This window comes from Protomyctophum bolini (genome assembly GCF_963924005.1).
Source record: "Protomyctophum bolini genome assembly, chromosome: 1".
NCBI classification, from domain to species: Eukaryota; Metazoa; Chordata; class Actinopteri; order Myctophiformes; family Myctophidae; genus Protomyctophum; species Protomyctophum bolini.
In genome coordinates, this window is record NC_137862.1 from 3,225,297 (window position 1) to 3,245,296 (window position 20,000).

At 45.2% G+C, this 20,000-nt stretch overlaps 1 protein-coding gene across 3 annotated transcripts in view; it reads right to left on the minus strand.

Annotated features, from left to right (window-relative positions):
- Nucleotides 1-20,000, minus strand: part of gpc5a (glypican 5a) — a 180,963-nt gene that overhangs the window by 142,707 nt on the left and 18,256 nt on the right. For 2 of the 3 annotated variants that reach the window (XM_080777316.1, XM_080777318.1), the window contains exon 3: nt 389-849. The exons of the other annotated variant lie outside the window; for it this stretch is intronic. In XM_080777316.1, coding sequence (XP_080633442.1) covers nt 389-849 — 461 coding nt within the window. The remainder of the gene's footprint in view (nt 1-388; nt 850-20,000) is intronic. 3 annotated transcript variants of the gene reach the window in all.

Genomic DNA, 20,000 nt, shown 5'->3' on the forward strand with positions numbered 1-20,000 from the left:
GGGAATCCCTATCATAGACTGTAACGGTAGCCACGCCCCTCAGAACATAGGCGACTTTATGGTCATTTTTTTAATTAATGGGACCATCATTTTCCAAAAAGAATATTATGACATTAGAAATTAGACTTTAAACTAGTGACTGGAAGCAGAAAGTATTCATGACCATGTTTATTAAGGTAATACATGCAGTCTAGGTGAAGTTGGGCCCAAATACATGGACTTCTATGGGGCTATGGGTTTTTCTGGGTCCAATGACAGCGCCACAACAGGCCATTATATGAACTTTCATTTCCTTAGTGGCTTCACAAAATATCTGTCTGACTGCCCCCCTGGGTAAAACCTGGTAATATGGTTTATTTGTTATCAGAATGCATGTAGTCTTGGGTACCTGACAGTGAGGACAGTACTGCATCTTGAGCAGGGCCCGCCTGCACTCGCGGCTGAACGGCAGGTGGTCGGTGGTGTTGATGACCTCGATGCCCAGGTGCAGCGACTGCAGCAGGAGCTTCCCCGAGACGCCGGAACGAGCGATCTGATTGGCCAGGATGCCGGGCGCGGCGCCGAAGGGCCTCAGGTCGCGGCTCGACGACCGCACGCACTCAGCGTAGCCCGGCGCGATGTCGCTCAGGCCCGGGTTGATCAGGTGGTCGTAGACCAGCGGGAAGAGAGCGCCGAAGAAGCGCTGCACCAGGTCGTCCACGCCCAGCTCCGAGCCCAGGAGGAAGAGGCCGATGTCCGTGAACAGCTCCCGCACCGGGCCCGAGGCCCGGCCCGCCATGGGCCCGTAGGACTCCTGGAGGACGGCGTTGGTGTGGTTCTCTGCCCGCCGCATCAGGAGGTCAAAGGTGTCTGTGGAGCGGGGAGGAGATGGGGAGGAGAGGGGGTATCAGTGGGGAGGATAGATATGATCTCCATTGCTTCTAATAAAGCAGTACAAGAGAAGAGAAGAGAAGAGAAGAGAAGAGAAGAGAAGAGAAGAGAAGAGAAGAGAAGAGAAGAGAAGAGAAGAGAAGACTGCAGCCCCATGTGTAGCGCCTGCTGTGGAGAAGATAGAAAGGAGAAATTGCCTGTAGCAAATCCTGACATCTTCATATCTAGCCAAACACGTTGCTTTCCCAAGACCAAAGCTTCACTTTCAAGTTCAACATCCAACAAATGAATGCACTCTCGAGCGAAGGCTCAAGCTATTGACTATAACAACTTCAAATAAGTGTGCCTGGCATGTTTTTTGCGGAGCTGCATTTGACACAAAAGGTGTTTTTGTGCGAATATCAGGTCAAATAAAGGCAACAGGCAACTGTATCAGCCACATAAGGCACAAGCACATTTCCACAGGTGTGTGTGTGTGTGTGTGTGTGTGTGTGTGTGTGTGTGTGCGCGCGTGCGTGCCAATAAACAGTGGGGGATAAAGATCCTACCTCCAGCAGCATTAATGTTCACAGCAGGACTATGAAAGCTACAGGATCAGAAAACACACTTCCACTGGCCGGCCACCAGCAACATCAGCTGATTTGGGTTGGAGATTATGAGACAGAATGTTGGAATAGACATAATGACCTTGTCACCAGTCCGATCCAGAAGAACACAGTTTTCCGGCCACTGCTACAGAGCTGACCATGAGGTTATATCTTCCCTTCTTCTCTGGAGTCCTGCCTCAAAGCAGACCAGAGGTAGAACACTGTCGTTCCCTGATGTCATCGCTAGGGACACATGATGTCATCGCTAGGGACACATGATGTCATCGCTATAGGGACACATGATGTCACTATAGGGACACATGATGTCATCGCTATAGGGACACATGATGTCATCGCTAGGGACACATGATGTCATCGCTATAGGGACACAGGCATCAGTAAAGCAGGAACTGGGGATGGCATTGAAGGACCGGGAAGTCTGGCGTGATATTGTGAAATCCACGATCTCGACTGCAGTAGAAAAATGATGACGACGATGTTTTCTCACTTTATAATAATACTCTCCTTATATTTGATACTTTTCACTCTGATGGAGGGGAAAGGAACTGGTCTCTAAACTGCCTCCCCCTGGCCAGCCGGGGCGCCTGATGGAGGGGAAAGGAACTGGTTGGAATAACGTGTTCCTTCACACGCACTACGTCCAACCAGGGAAACTCCCCCCCGTCAGGTGTAAAGGAGCAACTTGGACACTCAGGCATGAAGGAAGCATGAGTTCAAGTCCGTTGCTCTCCCCTTGTCCCCCATATATGGGGACTAGGTTGGTGGAGGGTGTGTAGAGCCCAGGATCACATTAGATGATTGACACAGGGGTGAAAAATGGGTTACAAAATCGTGGGATAAAAATATATATATAAAAAATTAAAAAATAAAGAATCAGCTTCATGGTCACATCACAGATTATAATACCATGTCCATGAGGGTCATTTTGTTACTATAGGGGTTAACTAAATACTGTAAATGAGGTTGTGTATAGCTTATACATTACATAGTATTTGACTGGGGGGGAGGGGGGGGCCATCAAGACAGAATGTCTCATGCGTTTTCTTCTGCAGCATTAAAACCAAAAGCCATGGCCGTTCCCACACCATCATGTGCTTGTCATGGGTTGAGGGCAGTGACCAGGGTGGAAGCTCAGAGGGGGGGCTATAGGGGGGTCTGAGGAGGGGGGGGGGGGCGCCACTCACTAGGGGGGTTTAAGATGTTGAGAACAGTATATTACGCAGTGAAAAATACAGAGTATTCATTTAACCGTGAATGTGTTAAAAAATAGACCCATAAGGGTACATTTAAATTTGACACCGCGTATATATATGCGAGTGAGTGGGAGAGAGATTGACCGTGACCGAATGCCCCCCCCACGCCCCCTGGTGGGGGGGGATCTAGAAGGCTCAACGGAGGATAGCTTGGCATGCCTGCAGGCAGTCCACCTCAAGCAGACAAGGCCAACCAGCAGGAGAGACAAGATTGTGAAACCTCCAAGTCCAACAGAACATTGGACAAAATAGAAAATATGTCCTTTTTGATGAGAGTGTTCAAGAGATGGAAAGCAAAGGTACTATGTTTACCCAGGGTAACTGGACTAAGCTCAAGAACTTGTTTACAGCCAGGCCCTGCTCATAGAACATTTCATGGTAGGGGTTCAATGCCTTGCTCAAGGGCACTTCAGCGGTGGTAATTTTAACGTGCCGGTCCGGGGATTCGAACTGGCGACCTTCCGATATCAAGACCGCTCCGCAAACCGTTCGGCCACCGCTGCCCCAAAGGTGGTGATTAGGGGGAGTGAGAGAAACATTTCGGATTTAGGGAAGGAAACCACACTGAAATAAGTGTGGAAATAGTGTGGTTACAAGAGGAAAACAAACCACTGGCCACCTAAAGAACAGTTTGCAACACGACGACAGAGAATGAAAGCAGCGATGACCGGGCAGCGGGCCCCGACCGGCGGGCCCCGACCGGCGCCCGGGCAGCGGGCCCTCGCACGGTGCCTGCAAGTTACAGACAAATATTGACCGATCAGAACTGGGAGCAGAGCTAAGTATAAGTACTGAATGAGTCCAGTGAGGTGACGGTCATGAACTCACGACGTTCAAAGGTTATGGCAAATGATATTATGTAACTGCTCCTAATGAAATGTCCACATGTTACAAAACACAAACAAATACACGATACAATGGCAATATAACTTTTACAGACACCAAACAAAACAACTGGGAACATACCGTATGCGCCTTCTGCACAGACTTTTAGGAGTTCAGTTAAGTTCTTGTTCTTTTTTATATTCTTTTCTTTCTTATCTTTTGTGGAGACTCTCTGACATGAAAGAGCTCCTCTCTTCACCTCATTTCTTCACCTCTACAGGTGATTGAAATGAGGTGATTAGCTGCTTAGGTGAGCCTAATTCAACCTGCCCATGAAACAGACAAACAGACCACAAATACAGAGCACAGTAGATGGCACTATCTCACCATGCATTTACCATACAAATACCGAGGTATACCGTTTGTTGCCCAAAACAAAAATATAATTTACCATATACATTTTCAGAAAAATAAGCTAAATAAAATATTACAGCATACCCATAACTGGGACAGCTATACACTGAGCATCCACTGGTCAGACACCATCAGCAATAATGACCTCTGGCAGAGAGCGAGGCTACCGCCAGTGGATGAGGAGATTAAGAGAAGAAGGTGGGGATGGATCGGGCCACAGACTCCGGAAGCCCAACACCAGCATCACAAGACAAGCCCTTTAGATGGAACCCGTAAGGCACAAGACAGAGAGGGAGGCCGAAGAACACCTGGCGCAGCCTCGCAGGGACCTTGAGAAGAACACCTGGCTCAGGGACCTTGAGACGGACATCAAACAGTGTGGCCTGACATGGAAACAGATGGAAAAGAAGGCCCAGGATAGAGGACTCTGGCGGACTGGAGTCAACGGCCTATGCTCCATGAAAAGGAGCGATAGGCATAAAGGAAGATTAATGTTTTAATAGGCTATGGCATTTTATGCCATTCTAAGCATAAATAACACTAATAGCCCTGTGTGCGTGCACGGCACGTGTACCGCAGATTATCATGTAGGCTGTTTCTACAATGAGAGGCCTATGGATGCTAGTGGCGGAAGCTAAGGAATGCTAAAAAAAAAAAAAAGGTAAAATTTTATTTATTTATTTTAAATCAACAAATCACGTAATCTCAAGGTTGGCACAGTTGGATACAATAGCTATTCACGAGATTATCACGTTTTGGCACAGATTCGGTTAAAGATATTTTTTGGTTAAAACAAAACATTTTGTTAAAAGGTTAAAGCACTATTTTCTGATGGCAATCAATGAACAGAAAATGTATTTGCAGGTTGGGTTGAGAGCACCCATTTATCAGATTCATTTTTTTATAGTTTTCTTTTCAGTTCCAATTTTGTCTGATCATTATTTCTTTCAGCCGTTCAAGTGTCATCACTTCCAATTTCACTTGTTTAATCTGTACCCTGGTCTGAGTGCTCTATCCTGATTGGAGAAAATTGGTATCCCGACCTAATAAAGAGCTGGAGAGACATGGAGACTGTCACTGGACAAAAGAAATGCGTACTATCAGAATAGAGCCATTTAACACATATTTTAACCAAAGAAAATCAACCTGCCTTTAATGTACGATATAAGACTGAAGCTGTGATTGTATGGATGCTGGTATTATGGTACTTTGTGCATTAATGTACGATATATGAGTGAAGCTGTGATTGTATGGATGCTGGTATTATGGTACTTTGTGCATTAATGTACGATATATGAGTGAAGCTGTGATTGTATGGATGCTGGTATTATGGTACTTTGTGCATTAATGTACGATATATGAGTGAAGCTGTGATTGTATGGATGCTGGTATTATGGTACTTTGTGCATTAATGGAGGAACAGTTAGCCGTCTCAGCAGTAATAATAATAATTATAATAATAAATTACTTTGCACCAAAAAGAGGAAGTGAGCCGAGGAGGTAAATTGCTTGCAGACTTGTGCCAGAAGTCAGACTGCAGGCTGAGCCTGGAGAGAAAGAGACAGATGGAGAGAGTGGGGGGTGGGAGATGAATTAACCCATTCAGGCCTGACGTCGAAATAAATAAAAAAAAGTTTTCTATATCATGACAATTTTCTGAAAGATTTGAGGCACATTTTAACGACTTTTCAAAAATAGCAGACCTACAAGCTCGTAGATGAGCTTTGTAGATCTGCTATTTTTCAATAGCTAAAGTATAACATAATGTTTAAAACACCAAAAGGGGTTCCCGCCGAAAATGGTTTAAGGTACTAACTAGGGGACACACAGTGAAGTGTATCAAAGTACTTAGAACCAAAAACTCTTAATCTAATTTTTTTTTAAGTGAGCCAAGCATTCCTCTTTAGAAGTAAACTCCTAGAATTAAACCATGCTGTATCCAATTTAATCACAATTTTTCACCTTAAAAGCCACTACCCAGCTTAGAGTGGGAAATATAAGCTCTTGTTTGTTTGTAGCTGACAGCTGAAATCAGCTTGATATTTTCTGTGAAAGCTGTTTCTATGTCAGTCGTTCTTTGATTTTTCAAAAAATAGCAGACCTAACAGCTTGTAGGTCTGCTATTTTACAATAGCTAAAGCATAACATAATGCTAAAACTAAAATGGATTCCCGCACAAAATGGGTTAACCCATTCTGAACGGGAACCCATTTTGGTGTCAGCATCATGTTATGCTTTAGCTATTGAAAAATAGCAGATCTACAAGCTCATAGCGCGCCACCGAGTGGCGCGCTATGAGCTTGTAGGTCTGCTATTTTTTGAAAAATCGAAGAACGACTGACATTTTTAGAATCTGATCTCAGGTCAGAATGGGTTAATCAGACCAGTGTGTGTACCAGTGGAAACCTCATATGAATCTGATCTCAGGTCAGAATGGGTTAAGCATTTGTCTTCGGTACTTTGAAATGTTCAACCAGAGATGGACCTATACTGTATACTGTATATGTTTTAAATACATATCTCTGTGCTTGTATTTGGAGTTCCAAAAGGAGAACATGTTTCTCTGTCTCACATGAGGAACTAACCCCCGTTTGGGTGAGGATGCAGAAGGATGTAATCATGTAACCACCGAGCTACGGTGCTCCAAGCCCGGAAATTAACTACAGCAAACATTATTAAATATTTAAATGTTAAAATTATCCATCGTCAGAATAGATCATTGAATTTTTCATGAAGAGCTGTGGAACACCCTTATCCCTTAACCCTTAACACAACATCTGGTGTCTCCAAGTGGTTTCTGTCGACGGCTCACTGACACACATCAGGGAAATGTGTGTGCATGCATACGTGTGTGTGTGTGTGTGTGTGTGTGTGTGTGCCTGTTGGTTGGTGCGTCAAAATAACAACTGTAATGGTATAAAAAAATAGCAAACCATTAAAGACGTTGACCACATACAATATGACTTCATTTACCAGAACAATGACATCTGAACCAATTTGTCTGGAGAGAGATGATCCTAAAATGCAATTGTAAAGGGACTAGGTACCTAAAACATCTATGGCTTTCAATTAGGGAGACAGTATCAATCACACTAAGAGGCTCTTCTAATATATACATCAATCCACAACAACCCCATGGCCTGGTATATACGATGCTACATCATACCTAATGAACTGACAGGCTGACAGCTGATGTTTTATAATGCTTGGAATCTCGGCCATAATTCAGACGTATTAGGTCATTTTACAACAATTCCAAAGCCCTCTACAGCCGCTGAGCCTTCCCCTCCATGTCTAAAAAGCTTTTCAATCCTTTACAATTGTCTTCCTTTCTTCCTTAACCCATTCTGACCTGAGATCAGCTTCATACGAGGTTTCCACTGGACACACACTGGTCTGATTAACCCATTCTGACCTGAGATCAGATTCTAAAAATGTCAGTCGCTCTTCGATTTTTCAAAAATAGCAGACCTACAAGCTCGTAGCGCGCCACTCGGTGGCGCGCTACGAGCTTGTAGATCTGCTATTTTTCAATAGCTAAAGCATAACATGATGCTAACACCAAAATGGGTGCCCGTTCAGAATGGGTTAATTGCCGCAGCTCTCATTTTCCATACTAAAGGATGATCCAGTTAACTAAACAGAAGCAATTCATCCCGGTGGTGAGTTATGGTCAAAGGTCAAAGGTCAGGGCTTCTGGTAATAAGCAAAGAAATGGAGAAAAAAAAAGGAACAGCCTCATGATTCACGTCACAGTTTAGATGCAGTCTTTGAGGACAGGCGTGTAATACTGTCTTTGTCCACCAGAGAGTGACACCTTTCATTGCATCATGGCTGTATTTAGTGGTGCATTAATGTCAAATCACACCCGTGTGAACTGAGTGGTGCAACGCCCCCCCCCCCCCCCCCTCTCTCTCATTAGCAGGCAACAGTGCAGCACTAGCCCAGGCGGTGGCGTAACCGTCTGGGCACCCGACTGGTAATCCAGTCGCAGTGTGCCGCGGGTTCGACTCCCGAGCCCGACACAGCCTTTACTGCATGTTATCCCCCATCTCTCTCCCGTTTCCTGTCAGCCTACTGTCTGTCCCTTCAAAAAACCAATAAAATATCAACAGCGCTACTTTTGCCCCTACTGGTACTCAGTCACGTAGTCACATACATAGTTTAACACTGACAGAACATTGCTGTTCCTTGGAGTGGTTGCACCACTCAAACTCTAAATCTATGTGGCGTTGTGTATTTATACAAGAAAAGCCTGCCTGGGGAAACCCATTGGGAAATCTGGAATAGGAAGTCCACTTCCTTGTATTTCGCTAACCAATAACCTTTCTTTTAACACCTTGAGGAGCGTCGTCCAAATTTGCTGACGTCAGTCAGTCAGTGTTCTCCGCTGTTTTAAAGTGGGGAGGGGAGGGGAGGGGAGGGTGCTCAGATCGGTGGACCAATAGGATCCAATGCCTGTTTTCGACCGGCACCCCCCCCCCCCCCCCCCCCCTTGGCTAATCAGTGTGAGGCAGAAACAGCTGTCAGCCTGTCAGCTACGCTTCCTGACAAAATGGTTCATAACTTTTCGTAATGCATTCTGTAAATGGATAAATCCTCACAAAAAACAAAGGTTTGTGTGGCGGAGTGGCCACATTACATTTTCCTACATAGAAAGGTCAGCTTAAATGATTCAGGTATAGGTTTAACTTGGATTGTATTCATAAAGGTTTCACTCATGTATGTATGGCTTTAATCAACTATTGTCCTACTACTACTACTAATAATAATGAATTGCATTTTATAGCGCTTTTCCAGGTGCGCCTCAAGGCGCTTTACAACGGTTCATTCATTCATACGTTGGGAGGTGAAGCGGTGAACAGTCGACGCCAGCGTCCTCACTTCCCACTTTCACACACCAACGGTGGCGAGCTCACACCGACCGACTCATTGGAGGCGACGTAGGGTTCAGTGTCTTTGCCCAAAGGTTCAGTGTCTTTGCCCAAAGGTTCAGTGTCTTTGCCCAAAGGTTCAGTGTCTTTGCCCAAAGGTTCAGTGTCTTGCCCAGAGGTTCAGTGTCTTGCACACACAACACACAGGGTCGCTTGTATACTGTATGTATGCTTGTTGAAACACATGTGTCACTGAGGCATTTGACCTAATGAGAAGGCATTGGGTCAGGCAGGCAGCAGCCTGACTGACCCAATGAGAAGGAAGGTGAATATTTGTAGCTGAAGGCCTCTTCAAATAGACTGCAAAGGAAGGACCCCCCCCCCCCCTCCCTCTCTCTCAATTCAATTCAATGGAGCTTTGTTGGCATGAGAAAACATACGTTTACATTGCCAAAGCAAAAGTGGAAAGAAAAACAATCAAGATAAAACAATAAAATAAACCTGGACAGAGGGGGGAGGGGGGGGGGGAGAGAGAGAGAGAGAGAGAGAAAGAAGGGGGGGATTCACTCACGTAATAACCCAGGTAATGACCGGGTAGCGGAACCTGAACATGATGATTGATGTGTCGCAAAGCGACGCGGTGTCAGTGAAGTCACCCCCGCAACAACAACACAGGCCAAGCTGATCTCTATCACAATGAAAACATTAAGAGAGCTTGTTGAGATGCACCGTATGACAAGAACTCTATAATGTCTTTGATGTCGTTAAAAAATCTAAAACCTTTTCTTTGGTGCTTCTGTACTTCCAGGTTCAAAGCATTCTCTGATGCCAACGACGAGTCAACCTCAGAGAGGAACGCAAACACAGCTTTTATTAAATGTGATTCATCTGCTTTGAATGGCAGCGGACCCACAGGAGAGATCCATCCAGTGACATCTGATAGGCCACAGCAAAGAGTCAGGGCCTCCTCTATGACTTCAATCACACAATGGAAGTCAGTTCTTCACAGGATCGCATGGAAGGTCTTAGTCACCAACCAAGTATGCTGAACACCAGAGTGAGTCAAAACAAAAAGCTTCCATTGTACTTAATTCATCAGAGCATCAGTTACTATTTTTTCTTCACAATTCCTTCACAATGACTAAAAAAACTAAAGAATATAGGGAAGCAGCTTTTTGCTTCTACGGGCCGTCGGCATGGAACAAGCTCCCACTGTACCTTCGTCAGGCAGCCTCTGTAGACATTTTTAAAGCACAGCTCAAGACCCACTTCTACAACATTGCTTTTAATTGATCTTTTATTTTTTGTTATTCATGTCCTCACTGTATTGCAGTACTGCTTGTTTTTTAATGTCTTTGCCTTGCTTTTCTTTTTTCCATTGCTCTGTAAAACACTTTGATCTGCATTTCATGTCATGAAAGGTGCTACACAAATAAAGTATTATTATTATTATTATTAATTAAATAATTTGCCTTTCCATATGTTGCGTCAGTCCAATAAATGAGGTTAAATCTCATGGCATAAACTGTGTCTCAGGCAAACCAACCTGAAGCTGGGTCAGACTTAGTTAGCCTAACAGCCCCTCGACAAATCCTACAGAATAAAAGAAATAAACCTTTTACAGCATGTATAAGAAGCAGCGATGCTACAGGCAGTTATAATGCCTCGCTAATTATGGTGTATGAAGAAGCCTTTTCTCTTCCGTCTTATGGTATAGGCTTTGTGTTTGAGACGTAAAGAGAAAGTGTTCACATCTGAAAATGTTAAGCAAATGTCATTTTTACACTGCAATATAAAAGCTGTGCTCGATCATAGAAATCCATGGCCAGGCTATAGTCTCAAGAAAGATATTGTACTATGTTGTTCGTGCTATTGCTATGCTATGCAAAAAAAATATATTGCCTGCCGGCGGATTACGGTCTGGAGAGGCTCAATTGTACACCCATTTCCTACACCAGAGAACTGGTGTGGCCAATCGGGACACGGTATGCAATATGGGCGGGCTTTGGTACAGTGACTTTCAATGCTTGAGACCTTTGACTGACAGTATAGCTCTGACCAATTGCGTCAAAGAGAAAATGTTTCAATCCGCCCCCCCTGGAAATGAAATCCAAGCTGAGCCTCCCCAGACTAATATCCCGCGGTCCGTGCGATATTAGTCTGGTTTATTAACCAGGCTAGAAACTATGAACCCGGAAGCAGCGAAGACAAAAATCTCCATAATAATTTCGAGTTGTAGTCGTGTTAGGTTGTTTGTGTTTGTGCAAAATGTGTTTACATTTGCGCTGTGGCACAGCTTCAATGTGTCACCAAGTCTCGCGTTGATCATCTCAGGTCCCCTGCAGCTTCTCTCTAAAATGCACGTTGTGGCATTTTAATAACGCGAATGTACCCTGAATGTATACCGGACAGAGTCATTTCTTCTACTACGGCATTTCCGGGTTTTGCCTGCAGCGCCGATCCGGTTGGATTAATTTTATTTAATGATTAAAATAGTGCATTTTAGAGAGAAGCTGCATGGGGACCTGAGACGCTTCCCAGCTTCGAGAATATACTTTTACCTTAAAGAAAATATGTTCTGGCAATTCAGATTAAGTGAAACAAAATGAGAATTCAGACTGAGTGTCAGGCTAATGCTAGAGGGTATCACACTGTTATATATGTCGGTCTAGGGTACCAACATACCAACGGAGAAAGAGAGACAAATAGAGAAAAAATATCTAAGAAACGCACGCGCACACACACACACACACACACACACACACACACACACACACACACACACACACCATAGACTGTAAAAAAAAATATGGACAAAGTGTTCTCCGGGTCTAACATGAACATAAAATGAAGCCTGTCAGTCCTTGTATTGTAAGTCGCCATCTTTCAAGATCCGTTTTGGCCCTGCTGGCCATTGGCTGGCCCAGACAACGAGGCGGGACTTCCCCCCTTCTTCTCCCTTGGTTTTTATTTTGACTCGAGTGGGTGGGGAATCCCGATCATAGACTGTAACGGTAGCCACGCCCCTCAGAACATACGCGACTTTATGGTAATCTTTTTAATAAATGGGACCATAATTTTCCAAAAAGAATATTATGACATTATAAAGGAGACTTTAAACTAGTGACTGGAAGCAGAAAGTATTCATGACCATGTTTATTGAGGTAATACAGTCTAGGTGAAGTTGGGCCCAAATACATGGACCTCTATGGGGCTATGGGTTTTTCTGGGTCCAATGACAGCGCCACAACAGGCCATTATATGAACTTTCAGGAAATCCCGATTTCCTCAGTGGCTTCACAAAATATCTGTCTGACTGCCCCCCTGGCGCACACACACACACACGCACGCACACACACAGCTTCACACACACACACACACACAGCTTCGCTCTTACAAGATTACAAGAAGCACTTGTGTCTTTGCTTTCTTGACCCACCCACCTTCTCTTCCTGAACAGCATACTAAAGGCCATGTCAGCCATCTGAGCTATTTGAAGTATTGGAGACGGAGAGCTGCATCCAGATTCTCAAATATTGACTCTTAAGCCTTCAGGAGCAACACGAGGGCCAGGCAGGGAGAGACCCAGACCAGGGCCAGGCAGGGAGAGACCCAGACCAGGGCCAGGCAGGGAGAGACCCAACACCAGGGCCAGGCAGGGAGAGACCCAACACCAGGGCCAGGCAGGGAGAGACCCAGACCAGGGCCAGGCAGGGAGAGACCCAGACCAGGGCCAGGCAGGGAGAGACCCAACACCAGGGCCAGGCAGGGAGAGACCCAGACCAGGGCCAGGCAGGGAGAGACCCAGACCAGGGCCAGGCAGGGAGAGACCCAACACCAGGGCCAGGCAGGGAGAGACCCAGACCAGGGCCAGGCAGGGAGAGACCCAACACCAGGGCCAGGCAGGGAGAGACCCAGACCAGGGCCAGGCAGGGAGAGACCCAACACCAGGGCCAGGCAGGGAGAGACCCAACACCAGGGCCAGGCAGGGAGAGACCCAGACCAGGGCCAGGCAGGGAGAGACCCAACACCAGGGCCAGGCAGGGAGAGACCCAACACCAGGGCCAGGCAGGGAGAGACCCAGACCAGGGCCAGGCAGGGAGAGACCCAACACGAGGGCCAGGCAGGGAGAGACCCCAGACCAGGGCCAGGCAGGGAGAGACCCAACACCAGGGCCAGGCAGGGAGAGACCCAACACCAGGGCCAGGCAGGGAGAGACCCAGACGAGGGCCAGGCAGGGAGAGACCCAGACCAGCGCCAGGCAGGGAGAGACCCAGACCAGGGCCAGGCAGGGAGAGACCCAGACCAGGGCCAGGCAGGGAGAGACCCAGACCAGGGCCAGGCAGGGAGAGACCCAGACCAGGGCCAGGCAGGGAGAGACCCAGACCAGGGCCAGGCAGGGAGAGACCCAAGACCAGGGCCAGGCAGGGAGAGACCCAAGACCAGGGCCAGGCAGGGAGAGACCCAAGACCAGGGCCAGGCAGGGAGAGACCTGTGTGTGGTGCTGTTGGTTCTGTTGGTGCTGTGTGTGGTGCTGTTGGTTCTGTTGGTGCTGTGTGTGGTGCTGTTGCATACAAAGGTCCAAAGTCTGGGCTGAAACAGGACTGCTGGCTTTGGCAGTACACTTCTCCAAACTATCTATTTTGTTCTGACCTATGCCCTTCACGCACACCAGCATGCATGCAAACATACGCATGTGTGTGTGTGTGTGTGTGTGTGTGTGTGTGTCTGTCTGTCTGTGTGTGTGTGTGTGTGTGTGTGTGTGTGTACTGTGCAAGCACGTGCACGCGCACACACAGACACAGACACAAACATGCAAGCACGCATGCATGCATGCACATAATAGCACGCAAGTCTCACTTGTTGACAACTGGCTGATTTACACAGTAGATCAGAGCAGGTATACTCAACTCAACCGTTCCACTAAACAGGGGCTCTTTCATATTCACTCTGCTGTTAAACCAGCACTGGTTACCTGCGTGTGCCTGTGTGTGTGTGTGTGTGTGTGTGTGTGTGTGTGTGTGTGTGTGTGTGTGTGTGTGTGTGTGTGTGTGCGTGTGTGTGCGGTGTTTGGCCATGCACATGAGACGCACACAGCAAGTGCTTTGTGTGAAACATAAAAACAGAACTCAGGCACAATGATAGACTTGTAGGGGCGTAATTGGTGAAACAGAGTATTGTTGGTGGTGTTGGTGAAAAACAGTTTGAGATGAGGTGAAAAAGAACCCACAGTAATAAATGTAATAGATAACGTCAAACAATTCACATTGTCGTGTTGATTTCTGATCCATTCGACTGTTTCTTCAACTGCAGTGATGGTGCTTGTATGTCAACGTTTTCTGAAAAACCTTATGTTTCTGTATCAGTGGTGCTCAATATTTCATGTCAAGGACCCCAAAGATTATATGTAATATGCCTCCGCCTCCCCCATCTGAAAACATGTTGTTCCCTGCAGGGACCTCCCCAGAAGCAAAGATTTGAGTTGAAATGTTCACTCTGTACTAATAATATATATATTCAAAGATTTTCACGATTTTTCAAAAATAGCAGACCTACAAGCTCATAGCGCAGCACTCGGTGCCGCGCTATGAGCTTGTAGATCTGCTATTTTTCCATTCCATAATCCTTTAAAACACCAAAAGGGGGTTCCCGCCCCAAAATGGGTTAAACTTGTAAACCTGTGATGTGAGAGTTGAGTTGACAGACCACTAAAGAAACACAAAGAGACATTCAGGGTCGCCCCAACACCCAGCAGGCAGTGACTATAGTCAGTGATTCATTCATTCAAATGTATTAGTTCTTCGACGTTAACATGGCCGCTTCCTGAATACATCTGTTCAGTCATTACAGTTGCAAATGCCAATTTTGAACGGCTAAGACATTACTATACTCCAATGAGGATTGAGGAATGGTGTATAAACACTGAACAAACTGGTGAACGAATCATTTGACACATCCTTTTAGTGACGTTTACTTAATGAATCATGAGTACATTGGAGAAGGAAAAAAAAAGATAATTCCCCATCATGTCGTCGACCGAGACATTCGACCCTCCATCTCCAGATCCCCCTACTGGCCAGAAGGTGCTATAGCAGGGCAGCCCAAGTTGGCCAGCAGGCCAGTGAGTGACACGCCACGATGCGGACAATCCGCCATTTCTACTGCCGTTCAACCTCAACACCAGCTGTTACTATAACCTTCCCTGAGTGTTCACCGCTGTCAGTACTGGGGGGTCCCTGATAGATACCGCTGTCAGTACTGTCAGTACTGTACACGTAAGGACTGCCCAGGTCCTAGAGCCCTAGGATTCCCTCTGGTCCCTCCCGCGCCAACGCAGGGAAGCTGGAAGTACCCTCACTAAAAACGCCGGGACAACAACGCTCCACACGTCCCAAACTCTTCTCCCTTCTGGCTCCAAAACTGTGTAATGCACTTCCCGTTGCAGTCAGAAGTGCAGCCTCACTCCCAAATCTTCCACCGTAGTCTGAAAACCCACCTTTTCAGACTCCATCATGGCCCGTAGCACTTAATTACCCTACCCCCTTAGATAGCACTTTATGTAGACTTATAGCATGTTATGTAGAGGACCCCTCAAAAATATACTAGCATACTAAATCTAAAATAAAAGGTAAAATTAATTGAAATGGGCACCTTTTCAGTAGCAAGATATTTAAATATTAAACCAAAATAATAATTAAGGAAGGTGAGGAAGGACAACTTGACTGCTGTACTCTGCTTCATCGACTTCAAAAAGGCGTTTGACTCGATTCACAGAGGCACAATGGTGAAGATCCTTAAGGCCTACGGTGTCCCTCCCAACTTGCTCCGGGCAATAGAGTCCATGTATGCAAAAACAAGGGCCAAGGTGGTGACCCCAGATGGTAACAGTGAGGAGTTTGATATCCGGGCCGGGGTAATGCAGGGGGATACCCTAGCCCCTTTCCTCTTCATCATAGTCCTGGACTATGCGCTCAGGAAAGCTATCAGTGGACGAGAGCAGGATCTTGGCTTCACCCTAACCCCAAGGAGGTCAAGACGACATCCCAAGGTAGTCCTGACAGATCTGGACTATGCGGATGACATCGGCCTGCTCTCCGACAGCGTGGAACAAGCTCAGGAACTCCTGAACAGTGTGGAGCTGGAGTGTGCCAAAGTTGGCCTTAGGCTAAATGCCAAGAGAACTGAGGTTATCACCTACAACATCTCACCGGAACATCCACCTCTCACAACAGCAGGAGGCACGGTGCTGAAGGAAGTCAAAGACTTCAAGTACCTGGGCTCATGGGTCAACTCAACCGAGCAAGATCTGAAAGTGAGGAAGGCACTTGCATGGAGGTCCCTAAATGGCATGAACAGTGTTTGGAACTCCAATCTCCACCGACAAATCAAACTCAGCTTCTTCTACGCAACAGTGGAGTCTGTTCTCCTATACGGCAGTGAATGCTGGACCCTGAAGCCAACCCTGGAGAAGTCCCTTGACGGGTGCTACACCAGAATGCTGCGTGCAGTACTTAACATCAGCAAGACTGTACATGTCACTAACATGACTCTGTATGAGGGACTACCGAGGGTGAGCCAGAAAATAGCAGCCAGGAGAATGAGACTAGCAGGACACTGCCAAAGACATCAAGAACTGCCAGCCAGCAAACTGGTGCTCTGGGAACCAACACACGGCCATCGATCACGAGGACGCCCCGTGCTAACATACGTGGATATACTCAAGAGCGATGCAGGAGTGCAAAGTACCAACGAACTGGCCGGATGTATGGAGAACCGAGATGACTGGAAACGACGATGGAGGGCTCGTCTGAGGACGACCTAGAGAGATAATTAACTATACACTGTAATGTCAGTGGTGTAAGCCAACTACATTATTAGTATTTCCAATATTCAATACCTGTACTTCACTATACATCTCAGAGGCAAATATTATACTTTTAACTCCACTACAATCATTTGAAAATGTGAGTTAGTCCTATTAGTTGCTTTGTAGATTTAGATTATATATTTTTTTTTATACATTTTATTTTAAACTTGAAAACTTGTAAAATTGGACATTCTTATGAGAATACTTTAAGTATACTAATACCAATACTTTTGTACTTTTGAGTGTACATACTTAAAAGTACTTACTTGTATTTCTAAATTGCAGTATCGATACTTATCTTAAGTAAAATATTTTAGCACTTTTTCCACCACTGTGTAAAATAATATGATATATATTTGGTGGGGCCGGGACTAATTGCGATTAATTTAGATTAATTAACTACAGATAAATTAATCGCACCTTTTTTTTCACCGCGGAACGTTTCTCATTGGGCGCTTTTCTATAGTACTGAAAACTGGAAATAATAAAAAGTCACCCCATTTTGTGTTGCCTAGAACTGGAGGTCTGACAAAAAACAGTAACAATATGAAGTAAGTACAGCTTTGTGATGTCACTGAGATGTACTTTTACTGTTACCGTTACTTGTTACTGAACCTCCAGTTCTAGGCAACACAGAATGGGGTGACTTTTTATTATTATTTCCACAACATTCAGTATATTAATGACAGTAAAATGTTGAAAACGAGCTTGGTATCCTGTAGTCACTATTCATTGATTCACTGGGATACCAAAAAACATTAAAAAAAAAAAAGGTTTCTCGCTGTTCTCAGGTTGAATATTGATATGCGATTAAAATGCGATTAATCTAGATTAATTAACTACAAATCCTCTGATTCATTTGATTCATTTTTTAATCGAGTCCCAGCTCTAGTACAAACACAACTTTTTTTGGCACCTAAATGTAGGACTGCAGGTTACCCCAGTCGAGAGAGAGAGAGAGAGGGAGAGAGAGACAGAGAGAGAGAGAGAGAGGGAGAGAGAGACAGAGAGAGAGAGAGAGAGAGAGAGAGAGAGAGAGAGGGAGAGAGAGAGACAGAGAGAGAGAGAGAGAGAGAGAGAGAGAGAGACACGCAGCTTTAAGTGCCAGAGTCAAAGTCAAACCGTAATGTCATAATAAACCTTTCACAGGCTTTCAAAGGAGACTCTGTGTGAAGTTGTTCAGGGATTCCTATGGCTGCCCTCAGGGAACTGTTACTAGCCAGCCACTGGTGGGGGAGTCAAGAGGGCTGTCAAGACTTGAATAGCCCATTCTGACCTGAGATCAGATTTTAAAATTCTCTTCTACATCCTGACAGTTTTCTTTAAAAAAAAGCTATGTTTCTATGTCAGTCGTTCTTCGATTTTTCAAAAATAGCGGACCTACAAGCTCATAGCGCGCCACTCGGTGGCGCGCTATGAGCTTGTAGATCTGCTATTTTTCAATAGCTAAAGCATAACATGATGCCAACACCAAAAGGGGTTCCCCGCCCAAAATGTGATAGACAGCCTGAGGAACACAGTGCGTCAGTGATTATACTTTGATGAATTGGATAATGACGTTATATTCAAATGGATACCCTACAGCTGTCTAATTTGTCTCCAATGACCGACCTACAAAAGGAGGTGCACTGGTTTGTTGTTGATGAAAATGTAATTTCTAATTACAGTCACAGCCACCGTAGTTGGCTGTGCAGTGTGTACGAGTTGAGTTGAACTATAGACTCAGAAGAACCGACTGAAGGGGGAAAATGCAGGATATTTCCATGGGACAAATTTGACTTGAAGCCCGATATAATACTTTGCAATCTTTTGTTTCGCTTGACAAAATAAATAATAAATAAACCTGGTCTTCAAGTGAAACCTTCACTTTCCACAAACTTTCATTTGAAAATCCTTTTCGTACGGCAAAAAGTCTGAATCACGCTTTAATCTGAAAAAACCTGCAGAATAAAGAACCTGCAGTCAGACAAACAAAATACAGCACATCTGTCACTCTGTGCCCGGATGCTAATCCGGAAGCTAATGCTAAAAGAGGACAATTATGTCATTATATCTGCTACGAGAGGGACAAGATGTCTGAGAGGACAGCAGGAGAAAGGGAAGACGCAGACCGTGGGCTCGCTGTGTTTAGGATTTCATCGCCTAGACGACTATACCCCCTAATCCCCGGAGACTCCTTCCTTACTTAGCCCTGAAGGAAGGAAGCATTCCCTAACAGAATAAGTGATTTCTGTTCTCTCCAGACCGCCACGGGTAAAAAACCTGAGAAACCTGAATTACCCCAAAATGGTCCCACAAAAAGTAATATGCTTGTTGTGGTGCTGCAGTGCATGGTGAACTGAGAATTAAAAACAAGATGAAAAGACTGAACTGAGACACGGTATTAATCCATTTTGGGCGGGAACCCCTTTTGGTGTTTTAAGCATTACGTTATGCTTTAGCTATTGAAAAATAGCAGATCTACAAGCTCATATAGCGCGCCACCGAGTGGCGCGCTATGAGCTTGTAGGTCTGCTATTTTTGAAAAGTCGTGAAAATGTGCCGCAAATCTTTGAATATATATTTCAGAGCGAACATTTTTAACTAAAATATTGGCTTCTGGGGGGGGGGGTCCCTGGAACTACATATTTTGAGATGGGGGTCCGTGGCCCAATAGAGATAATTCTGGGGGTCCTTGACATGAAAAAGATTGAGCACCACTGACACATAGAAACATGGGTTTTTCAGAAAAATTTTAGGATTTAGAAGCCTTTTTTTTTCATGGACCTCAGTCCAGAATGGGTTAACCCATTCTGACCGGGCACCCATTTTGGTGTTGGCATCATGTTATGCTTTAGCTATTGAAAAATAGCAGATCTACAAGCTCATATCGCGCCACCGAGTGGCGCGATACGAGCTTGTAGGTCTGCTATTTTTGAAAAATTCGAAGAACGACTGACATTTTTAGAATCTGATCTCAGGTCAGAATGGGTTAATCAGACCAGTGTGTGTCCCGTGGAAACCTCGTATGAATCTGATCTCAGGTCAGAATGGGTTAAGGGTGCTGAATTGTTCCTTTATGTTCTCGTTAAGTGTCGTACTACGTCAAGCCGCCACGTTCTGTTATGTTTTCACTAGTAACATTCTATTCATGTCCAGCAGTGATTTGATCTAGTGTTACTAATAGGATTTAAATAGGAGAGCCTTCTGAATGAAATTAACACTCAGGACTTTACTTTGTAGATTACATTTTCATGAGCGCTGTGTTGTTGAGAATCTTGGGATCATTTTTTATGAGCGCTGTGTTGTT